This window comes from Quercus robur, chromosome 10, assembly GCF_932294415.1.
Source record: "Quercus robur chromosome 10, dhQueRobu3.1, whole genome shotgun sequence".
In the NCBI taxonomy this organism is placed as follows: Eukaryota; Viridiplantae; Streptophyta; class Magnoliopsida; order Fagales; family Fagaceae; genus Quercus; species Quercus robur.
This window is the reverse complement of record NC_065543.1, coordinates 21295034-21307026: the sequence shown is the minus strand read 5'-3', so window position 1 is coordinate 21307026 and position 11993 is coordinate 21295034. Positions and strand designations below refer to the sequence as shown.

The window sequence follows — 11993 nt, the reverse complement described above, 5'->3', positions numbered from 1 at the left end:
GTGTTATCGAAGAGGAAACCGAAGCCCTCGGCGTAAAACCTCTCCGCCGCCCTCCAAGCGGTCAATAATCCACTAGAAAATGTAGTTGGGATACATGAACAGCAATAGACCCTCCAAGCCTAATCTACCCGATGTACCTAAGCCCTCCAAGCTTCTTGCTCCAACGAGGTTGCGCCGAACCTTTTTCTTTTCTAGCTTACCGGATTCCGCTACTAGACCATAGCATCCGCCATCCTTGGCATCTTCCAATGCTTCCCAAAGCTCCAAAAACACTCAACACTCTAAATTGGTGTGGGTAGTGTTTGGATAGAAATCTCCTCTCAATAGGTATGACAATGAGAGAGGGAATGAGAAGAGACTACAAAGGTTTCTCTCTAAGAATGAGTAGCTCTCTCTAATTGGGTGGGTGTTTTGAAGAAACCTCTCTTAGGGTTTTTCTTTCTGAATAGCCACACATATCTTGTGGGAATGAGGGGTATTTATACTGGTGTGAGAATGGAATACAAAGAGTCAGTTTTTCCAAAAACAGGGCTGGCTGGCGACTTGACCTCGCGACTTGACTGAGTCGCGAGTTCAAGTCGCGAGCTAACTTAATGGCCAGTCTGGATTTTTGTCGTGTAGTGCTCCAGGTGGCGTGACTGTTCAGCTCCCCTGCATGCTCTGCACGTGAGCAACTTTTGGCGGCTTGCAAGCCGCGAGCCACCCGCGAGTCCTAGTCGCGAGTCTCTGCTTCACTGCACTGTCTTGAGCATTTCTTCACACTCTCTCACACACTACCCTTACATGATTCCCACCTAAATACAAGGTTTCTAAGTGCTATATTACAAGCAAATTTGTCATGGAATAAAGCCAACACATGGTTGATTAAATTCAACCTTACAATCTCCCCCTTTGGCTATTCCATGACAAAACACCCTAAAACAGACTCTAGACTTAAACGTGAGTTTAGGAACAATGGCAAAACTCACTCACACCTAAATCTAGAAGCTGTGCAGCTCTTGAATCATATGAACATGAATCTCCTGAAACACAACAATACATCATGATCATTGTAAGCAGAAAATCATAAAATGCATATGAAACAGGCAATATGTGATCAAGCAAAGATGGAGTTAAGAAACAAACCATGGCTTGATCAACCAAGTGAACACCACAAGGTAGTGATCACAGTGCTCATTCACACTTGGAATGAACACAAGGACATACAAGTTAACAAGCACAAGGCAAGACACTTGTATGCTCAACACTCAACCAATGCATAACACACAAGGCATATGCATCTAGGAACAATCCTACAAGGGCACAAGAGTGACAGTACATAAACCAAAATGCAGAACATTTAGATTAAAGTACTGATTTCAACATAGCATAAAGGCTGCATTAAGCAAGGTACATACCATAAAGCCTACAAACTATGCATAAAACATAAACCCTAAAAGCTTACAAAAACACATGGGTACAAACCACAAAATACTGAATATAAACTTAAACAATATAAATTAAAAGTGCTTAAAATTTCTCCCCTTTAAAGTGATGAGAAGCTGTGATGCACTTGGAACATATATATACTTGTACCCTGAAACACTTGCACAAAACACATTAGACCCTCAAGGTAAAGCAAGTAATAAATGACAAGTATAATATAACAAGTATAGAAATGACTACAATGATCACATAGCAAAGCAAATGATCATCTGAACATGCATTCAATGAAGCACAATAGCATAGGGATATATGCATGTCCAAAGCACAAACATGATGCAATGAGAACAACAAAGCATAACTCAAAGCACCATAAAGTCAATAAGAAAACAAACAGAACAAAGTTTTATTAGATAACACAATGTCTTCTCCCCCTTGATATATGCATCTCCACAATGGAAAATCTCTCCCCCTACAAATGTGCACGAGAAATAGAATTTCTCCCCCTAAGGATGTGCACAAGAGTCATAACAAGAGTCATATAGAAATGACAAAACACTCCGGTATACTCTCTAGAGTATACTCTCCCCCTTTTTGTCAGGAATAGACAAAGGGTCAAGGAGAAAAAAAAAGGCAAGAGAAGAATGAACAAACAATGATAATGATGCATGAGGGGTGCAAGATGAATGAGAAAATGAAGCTCAAACTTAAGACAAAGTAACATGCTACAAAGCATAAGGTAAGCATGACATGCTAGGATGAAGAAATAAGGTAAAGACCAATGCATGACAAGGGTAACAAAAGTGTGTGCAAGAGGTGGCTAAGTGCAATGCATGACCAATGCATGAAAAATGCACATGTGGGGCAAAGTGTGCAAAATACACAACTAATGAACCAAACATGTTCCTAATGAGGAAACATGAGAAACCCCAAAGTTTGGTACTCATCGGAGTCCAAACAAGCGAGAAAATGACTAAGAGGCATTTTATCAAACACTTAGCATGCACACTAAGAACAATAATGTGAAACAATGCATGAACATCATGAAATCCACCCTTAATACATGTTCTATCTGCCACAAGGGGCCAACATCCAATGCAAATCAGCAAAAGAAACCAATCCCATGAAGAAAATTGACAAAAAATAAGTTTTCCCAACCCCTATGATAAAAATCCCAACCAAGAGCACAAAACTCTCCAAAACATAATCTAAGGATCAAAATAAATGAAAAGAGTTTATAAATACCTTAGACATGTTAATGGAATGAAAAATCATTCAAATTAATTGGGTTTTGATGTAAAAATATTGAAAGAGGGGTTTTAGAGAGGATGGGAGAGGTTTAAAACAAGTTTCCCACAAAAAGCCCTTTAAAAAAGCTGTTTCTGGGCGTTTCGCGACTGGGCGAGTCGCGAGGTTCAGTCGCGAAAATTTTCGCGAGTCACGAGTGAGCCGCCAAAAGTTTCTGGATGAACTCGCGACTGGGGTTTCGCGACTGGCGAGTCGCCAGCTGAGCCGCGAAAAACTCTGACACCTGTTTTTCAATTCAGAACATGTTTAAACATTGAAAAACAAAGTAAGCACTAAACATGAACTCAAAGAGTGATAAAAATCACTTCCAAAAACATATAAAATGATCAAAAATCTTTTTGGATTGAACCATATATGATTGAGCACACACACATCACATTTAGACAAGTACAATCTAACAAATGAATAAGACATTCATTGATCATTAGGCATGTGTGTTGTGTGTGTGTATCAAATGTGGAATAGTCCTTAGTCTAGAGTGAAGTTTCAATGATCAATTCAATCAAGTCATACACAACTAGTGCTAAGTCAAGTGGTCTATCTCAATTATAGAAATGAACATATATGACCTCCCACAAGAAAATGATTACATATGATGAAGCTTTTCATTTAGCTTATTTACAATTCATAACATTTGATCATTTTGAATCAAAACATCTCATTTTGAGATCGATGCCTGAAATTTGTGATATTTCAATTTGACGAACAAGCCTTTGGCTTTTTGGGCATCATACAATTTCATTTAAGTCGCTTTCCCTTTTTCCTAGTCGAATACTAGTATGTGCGACGGCTTTTGCAGCTCATTATCTCTTTTCATTTTGAGATTTACATTTATTGAGCTCTTTAAGCAATAAAAATAAAAGAGTGGGAAGAGATATAAGCACAAGTCTACGCATGTATCAAAACCAACATGACTATTGACAAATCATTTATGACAAGCTTGAAGATCGATTTACAACAATCACACAAAGATGTCAAGATTTTTCCCACAAAGATATAAGTGCAAAAACTAACAAGCTAAGCTCGTAAATGCACAAAGCCATTTGTACAAAGGTACAAGGCCAAACTCACATGTGATATGTGCTCAAACATATACGATCAAACTTTTTGAATTTTTCACTTTTTATGTGGTTTTGGATTTTTACTCACACAAAATAGAAACATAAAAGTAAGATCAAAAAACAAAACAATGCATATAAATGAATGCAAGATGCACAAAATGCATGAAGATATGACATTTAATGCATGAAGGGTCCTACAAAGATCGAAAGAATTAGATCAAGGACCAAAAGAGCAAAAGCTCAACCATAGGAACCCTTCCTCATCCAAACGGAACGATTGTTTGGAATGAGTGTCTCAAGAGAAGCGAGACGAGGGTTGGAAGAATGAGAACCGGAGATGCACATAGTCAAGGAGTTAAGAGCATTAAACATTTTCTTTAACAACATGCTATTTTCACTCAAATCCAGTTTACTCTTTTTAGCACAACTTCCAAAAAACTCAAGTTTCTCTTTTCTTTTGATTCTCTTAAGAGCTTGAAACTTAGAGCAATGAGGTCTTAGATGACCAAAGGCACCACAATGGTGACAAACAATGTGTTTAGGTCCACTAGGCTTTTTGGGAATGGATCTAGCAACATGGTTTTGTTTCCTCTTCAACTTATGACATTGAGGTCTTATATGACCAATCACACCACAATGGTGGCAAGTTGGAACAAACTTAGATCCATCCAAAGCCTTAGGTTGAGACCTAAACGAAGGTTTTGACTTAATAGCCTTTCTCTCCACCTTTTGATTTCTTTTATGTGGAGGAATGTACGCCGATTTGTCCTTTAAGGTAGAACACACACTAGGCACAAAATCGGGTACCACAACATGATTGCAACAAATATTATCATCCATTTTATCAATGGGTTCAGCAATCAAACACTTGGCATGCATCTTAAGAGATTCATTTTCACATTTAAGATCATCAACAAGTTTGTTAGACAAAACAAGTTTAGCATCCAAGTCCATATTCAAACATTCAAACTCTTTCAGCTTTTCAAGAGAAATTTCAGCAAGTTTTTTATATTTCTCAACCAATTTGTTGGATTCATTGAGCTTAGCAATCAAATCATCCTTTTCACAAAATAACTTGCTCAAATTCTTTTGAAACTTCTTAGCATTTTTCTTCAAGAGTTTGTCAACAACACCCATGGATTCAAATAACATGTCATCACACTTATGAGGATTAACACTCATAGAGGCATTTTCACAAACATGTGGCATGTTACATTCATCACCAATCAAATCATGCAAAGAGGCATACAAAGCACAATCCATGGCAAATAAACACAATGGGTCAAGGATCACACTTAGGTATTTAAACCACAACAAGTGTACCCGCTCTGATACCAAATGAAAGTTCAAATATGTGTATAAACACTCTTGAACGTTTAGACCCCCAAATACAAAATAACCAATTCAAGCTATATGACAAACAACAAGTGTGCGGAAAATGAACATAAGCTATAAACAGAATTGGAAATCAATCGAAGCCAATTATAAATCACATCCACAGCAGAAAATAAAAGGCAAAGATAAAGGGAAGAGAGATGCAAACACAAGGACAACACACGATGTGTTATCGAAGAGGAAACCGAAGCCCTCGGCGTAAAACCTCTCTGCCGCCCTCCAAGCGGTCAATAATCCACTAGAAAATGTAGTTGGGATACATGAACAGCAATGACCCTCCAAGTCTAATCTACCCGATGTACCTAAGCCCTCCAAGCTTCTTGCTCCAACGAGGTTGCGCCGAACCTTTTTCTTTTCTAGCTTACCGGATTCCGCTACTAGACCATAGCATCCGCCATCCTTGGCATCTTCCAATGCTTCCCAAAGCTCCAAAAACACTCAACACTCTAAATTGGTGTGGGTAGTGTTTGGATAGAAATCTCCTCTCAATAGGTATGACAATGAGAGAGGGAATGAGAAGAGACTACAAAGGTTTCTCTCTAAGAATGAGTAGCTCTCTCTAATTGGGTGGGTGTTTTGAAGAAACCTCTCTTAGGGTTTTTCTTTCTGAATAGCCACACATATCTTGTGGGAATGAGGGGTATTTATACTGGTGTGAGAATGGAATACGAAGAGTCAGTTTTTCCAAAAACAGGGCTGGCTGGCGACTTGACCTCGCGACTTGACTGAGTCGCGAGTTCAAGTCGCGAGCTAACTTAATGGCCAGTCTGGATTTTTGTCGTGTAGTGCTCCAGGTGGCGTGACTGTTCAGCTCCCCTGCATGCTCTGCACGTGAGCAACTTTTGGCGGCTTGCAAGCCGCGAGCCACCCGCGAGTCCTAGTCGCGAGTCTCTGCTTCACTGCACTGTCTTGAGCATTTCTTCACACTCTCTCACACACTACCCTTACATGATTCCCACCTAAATACAAGGTTTCTAAGTGCTATATTACAAGCAAATTTGTCATGGAATAAAGCCAACACATGGTTAATTAAATTCAACCTTACAAGACTGATCTGGGTTTAATAATTATGCTATAAGCTACACGTAAATCAGGCAGCTAAAAGAGATCACAATAACAGACAAGCCTTTAAAAGAAAGCATGCCAAAAACAAGCAGGGAGATAAGGAGGAAAAAGTTTAGAAAGAAGGAAAAAAGCAAGATTCCAGGGAGTAATTGCTTTGCTGATAGAGAAAACCGGTTCTAGCTTTTCTAAAAGAAACATGACGTCTCGGTGTTCCTCTATATATCAACCCTTTTTATATGTGCCAAGCCCATTTCATAAATCATAACAAGTGTAAAAACGACAGAAACTTGAGACATGAACATGCCATCTATGCTACCTGCTCTTCTGCTAATTAGCATTATTTTCATTGTTGTTTCTCCAAATGGAGCTGTGGGATCGTCACAATTTTCTGCAATGTTTGTGTTCGGAGATTCAATAGTGGATGATGGAAATAACAACAACCTCAACACTCGCGCCAAAGCAAACTTTGTGCCTTATGGCATCGATTTCAACAAGGGGCCAACTGGTAGATTTTGTAATGGCAAAACTATCATTGATTTTCTTGGTATGCCTTTTTTCTTTTTCTTTTTTTGGTTGAGAATTTTGAGAAAGAACTTTTAAAGTTAAAAAACTAGGTAACCACCAATAATAATAACATTATTTGTAATAGTCTATATCTATAATAACAATGTTTTTATTAAAGCTTTTAAGTCGATAGTTGAATTCAAGTTATACCTGGTGTAACTCTAGGCAATATTATATCATCTAATAGTTTGCTATAGAATTCATATTTTGAAAATTCCACCGTTAAATTATATGTTCTATATGTTTTTAGGATTCATGTCAATTTTCATGTCAATTGGATGTTATTTACTATTTAATCCATAAACTCATCTTTTATGCATTATTTTAAACTACAAAAATTTGAATTTAAACAATTAATTAATAACATGGCTATTAATCTTTGATCACCTTGAAATTTTGTAAGCATAGAAAATATATAAATATAATGTAATCTATTGGTTGACTTGTCAAAACATGAGCAGTGTAATATTACTTTAAATAATTATACTAGGTGTAACTTGAACTTAACCCATATATATATATATATATATATGAGATTAAATTTTGTAAGAACATAGTGTAAAACTCATGTTTTACCCCTCTAATCCCAACATACCATATCATCTTATTACATATTCAAGAATAAGTACCCACTCAATTAATTCTAATACCTATATATAAATACAACCAAATTGGGAGTTTATTGAGATGTTATTAGGTATAGTAGAATGTATTGAATTTTAAGTAAAATACTAATGTGACAATCTTATATATATAAATATATATATATATATATATATATATATATATATATATAGGGTTTGGCTTATCTCTAGTCATTTTTAACTGGACATGTCATTTAATTTAAATATACAATAGCAAGTGATAGTAAGTTTTAATCCCCATGTTTTATTTAGTTAGTAGGTAATGTGGTAGTCTCTCATTAAAATAATTACACTACATTATTTTTTACATAACTCAAATATCTTTTTTTCCCCTTCTAGACAGTTGTAAACTATAAATTATCTCTTAAAAACATATTTGTCATAAGTCATAACTAATTAATATTTTTTAACATTTTAGATTAAATAGAATTCTTATGTAATTTAAATATTAGATAGTTTTTTTTTTTTTTTTTTTTTTTGAGAATGAAATATTAAATAGTTAAAGTATAGTAACAATTTTAAAATATTTTAAAAGATATAAAAAAGTTAATCAATTTTAAATAATTTAAACAATTAGCGTATTTTTACTTGTCCAAATATATACAAATCAATATAAGGAAAATGGTATACAACAATAATAAAAACTAAAGAAAGACCTGATTTTTCATAGATGCCAAATTTTATAATAAAATTTTATTTAATCGTTTATATAAATTTATCTATTATATATATATATATATATATATATATATACATATATATATGTGTCAAGAGCCTTGTAGTTCAACTAGTTGGCATATTTTGGTGTTTCAAATGAAAATATTTAGAGTTCAAATCCTCCCACTTGTTGTAATTATAAAATTATAAAAAATAAGAGGAAAAAAGGTCATTTATATCTAAGGTAGTACATTTTTAAAAAAAAATCTAAGGGGCTATTACTTAACTATATATATAAAACTTTTTTTTATATATATAAAAATTATAGGAGGGTAAGAGAAATTTTAAAAATCTAGGGGGTCATCTCTTTTTTTTCTTAAAAAAAAAATTAATATAACATTAATAACTATTCTCATAAAATATAATATTCACATAATTCATGTTTGGGAGAAGTATGGTCCTACTGTTGCTGTAATTAAATTTTGCAGGGGATTTGTTGGGTCTTCCTTATCTTCCAGCATTTACAAGTACAAACACAACAGGGACTAACATTCTCAATGGAGTAAACTATGCTTCGGCGGGTGCGGGGATTCTTGATGAGAGCGGACGACACTTGGTAATGCCCTCAAATTTAGCTATATTGCAATTTTTACAAACAGTTTCATTGGCATTGACACAACTATATAATATGACACAGGGAGATCGGTTTACCTTAACCCAGCAGGTGCAAAATTTTCAAACCACCTTGAACCAACTAAAGAGCCAAATGAATGCGGAGCAATTGAGTCAATATTTGGCCAAATCCTTAGTTGTGATGATCCTTGGCAGCAATGACTACATAAACAATTATCTCTTACCATCACTTTATCCCACAACCTCCAAGTTGAAGCCCAAAGACTATGCTGATTTGCTCATAAACTGCTACACACAACAAATACTGGTATGAGAAACTCCTAAATATTGTTTCACACTCGTTTATTTCCACTATTTCACAAATACATCCATAATTGATATGAAAACGTCAATATTTTAATACATAAAAGTAAATATAGAAAAAGAGATGTGGAATAGTGAATGTGAGATAACCAAAACTCTATAAAAAATAGGTGATCATCGTACTTTTTTTGGACATGAATCAGCCTTCTATTTCTTGAGAAGTATGAGGAAAAATAAAATACACTTAAAAATGTTTCTAAATTCCTAAAATAATTGAAACATATCAAACATATTCCTTTTTTTTTTTTTTTTTTATACCCCCATACTTTTCATGAAGCATAAGGAGCTTAAAAATTAATTAAGAAATAAAATCTAAACTTTGAAAGCAATATTTCACTACAGGCACTACGAGGCTTAGGTTTCAGAAAGTTTGTGTTGGCAGGAGTTGGGCCACTTGGCTGCATTCCTAGCCAACTAGCAAGCGGTGCTGCCCCACGAGGGAAATGTGTATCATTTGTTAATGATATTGTAGGACTATTCAACCAACAACTAAGCCCTCTCGTTGATCAACTCAATGCAAACCACTCCGGGGCTATTTTTGTTTATGGCAATACTTTCACAGGTTTCACTGACATACTCAATAACCCTCGTAGTTATGGTAAGAAATTGTCATAGTTCCCATCATGTTTATGCATATATAGGTCCAACTACTATATTAACTGTCTACCTTTTTAAGATTGCCATTGCACTAGTTTATTTTCAAAACTCTATATAAGCATGTAGATATGCCATAGCAATAACATGCATGAATAAAACTACTGGTACGACATTTCACAACAATTTCAAAACAAAGTTTAAGTGGAAAATTGTCAATAATATGTAAAAAAGTGATGTTAGTAGAAGGCTCAAATAAGAACCAATAACAACTTCTCATCTAAGTTTTGTTGTAAAATTATTGTTAATTATTGTGCCCGTAGCATTACTCAATATGTATACTGCATAAGTTGTCCTATATACAAAAAAGGAAAGAAAAAAAGAGACAATTCTTAAGGCCTAGTATTGAATACATAAATTGTATTTGCAAAAGGGTTTTTTAAGACAATTCAAAAGTTTTTTTTTTTTCATGACTTGGGACTTTAATAAATTTGGAATCAATTTACTAAGAAATCGATCATTTTTCCAATTTAAATTTATTTTAATTTGTAGCACCATCCGATCGAGTAATGTGGTTATGTTGTAGGATTCTGGGTGACCGATAGAGCTTGTTGTGGTTTTGGAAGGCACCAAGGGCAAGTAAGTTGCCTTCCATTCTTTTTCCCATGCTTGTTTAGGGACCAATATGTCTTCTGGGACGCCTTCCATCCAACCCAAGCTGTTAATAAGATTATTGCTCAAAGGGCTTATACTGGTCCTCCTTCAGATTGCTACCCAATCAATGTGAAGCAAATGGCAGAAATGTGACTCTTCAATTATTTTCTAGCTTTATATGTGGAGTAATCACTGATTGTAAACATAGAAATGTGATTCTTCTTCTAGTATCTACTATAGGAAAATGACCCTCTATTATAATTGTTATTACTCCTCTCTATCTTATACTTTGCTTTATTATAATTCTTCTTGCACTTATTTTTCTTCTAAAAGACAAAACAAAAATAGCACTTCTATGTCCCCCCAAAAATAGAAAAAAAAAAAAAATCCTCTTGAATGGTAGTATGAGAAACAAAGTCTTGATGACTTACACCGAACTACAATCAAGTATAGTCGAAAAATATTTTACTTCTTTTTGCTAAAACAATCAAATATAGTTGAAAAATATTTTACTTTTTTTGGCTAAGAAAAACTCTTTTTTCATCCCCAAAGGTATTGAGAAATCCCGTGGTTTTGGTGAAATATTTTCAAGAAATGTAAAATTTCATGTTTTTTGGAAACTACTTTTAAGAAATGATTTTAGAAAACGCTTAGAAAATATTTTGAACCAATGATAGAATTTATTCAAGATATAAAAATGGGTATGCATGGATAAGCATGAAATCGCCAATGAATGTAGCAAGCACAAGTGAAGTATATAAATAGCATGTTAATCATGGGATTAAATCATGGATCTAACAACATGATGATTATCTAATTATACTCATCTAAACATGTTAATCACATCAACCAAACAAACATGCTACTTATTTAACAAAGAAGGTGCTAAAACTAGTAAAAGATGTCAGGAATAACCAAATAAGGCACTTGCTAAATGAAATTAAGAGGCTAATGAATGATTGCTTGTTTTCTATAAAGAGGGAGAAATTTAAGGCCACTTTTAGGGTTCGTTTGGTTGGATGGATTTTAAAGAGGATGTAAAAGATAGGAGTATGGTTATCAAGATTGGGATCCTACACGGAATCAGTGAGAGGGTTCAAGGATTGGATTGTAGGATCAGCACGAGGATCATAAGATCCTACTTTCCAATTAAAAAAATAGAATAAAAATATCCATAATTATAATTCATAATATATATTTAAAAAACATTAAAAAAAAGTATTTTTTTATACAAATTAGTGAAATTATTAATAAAAGGTAAAGAACCAAATAAAAAAGGCATAAACAAAGTTCAAAATCACCACAAGAAAAGAGTCTACTAGTGAGGGTAAAATGCCCTCGCAAAAATTCAAACATTGTCACAAAAAGTTATTAGCGAGGGCATATGGGATATGGCCCTCGAAAGCCGTTATATTTGCTCTTGTTGCTAAAAGGGATTTTGCAACCATACCTTCACAAATAGATAATTTTCAAGGGCAATCCACTATCGTTATTGAATGAATCCACCTTCACAAATACATTTAAAAGTTATTGAATGGTAAACCATTTAATGTCCACTTCAAACGGGTAATAAAATAGTGAATATCATTAAACTAATTTATTAAAAGATAAAATTTAGGTACAATACCTTAGG

At 34.4% G+C, this 11993-nt stretch overlaps 1 protein-coding gene across 1 annotated transcript; it reads left to right on the top strand.

Moving 5' to 3' along the window:
* The first annotated feature begins 6551 nt into the window (after positions 1-6551).
* On the top strand, positions 6552-10513 carry LOC126703954 (GDSL esterase/lipase At5g08460-like). The gene is made up of 5 exons (XM_050403003.1): positions 6552-6795; positions 8605-8732; positions 8814-9056; positions 9455-9710; positions 10293-10513. Exons 1-5 carry the CDS (start codon positions 6552-6554, stop codon positions 10511-10513), a joined length of 1092 nt encoding a protein of 363 aa, XP_050258960.1.
* Positions 10514-11993: the final 1480 nt, after the last annotated feature.

Excerpts from the sequence above, each read along its gene's own strand:
- LOC126703954 (XM_050403003.1), top strand. The coding sequence starts at position 6,552 with ATGCCATCTATGCTACCTGCTCTTCTGCTAATTAGCATTATTTTCATT. Across the intron at positions 8,733-8,813 it reads ATGAGAGCGGACGACACTTG|GGAGATCGGTTTACCTTAAC; the intron begins GTAATGCCCTCA and ends AATATGACACAG. Across the intron at positions 9,057-9,454 it reads GCTACACACAACAAATACTG|GCACTACGAGGCTTAGGTTT; the intron begins GTATGAGAAACT and ends ATTTCACTACAG.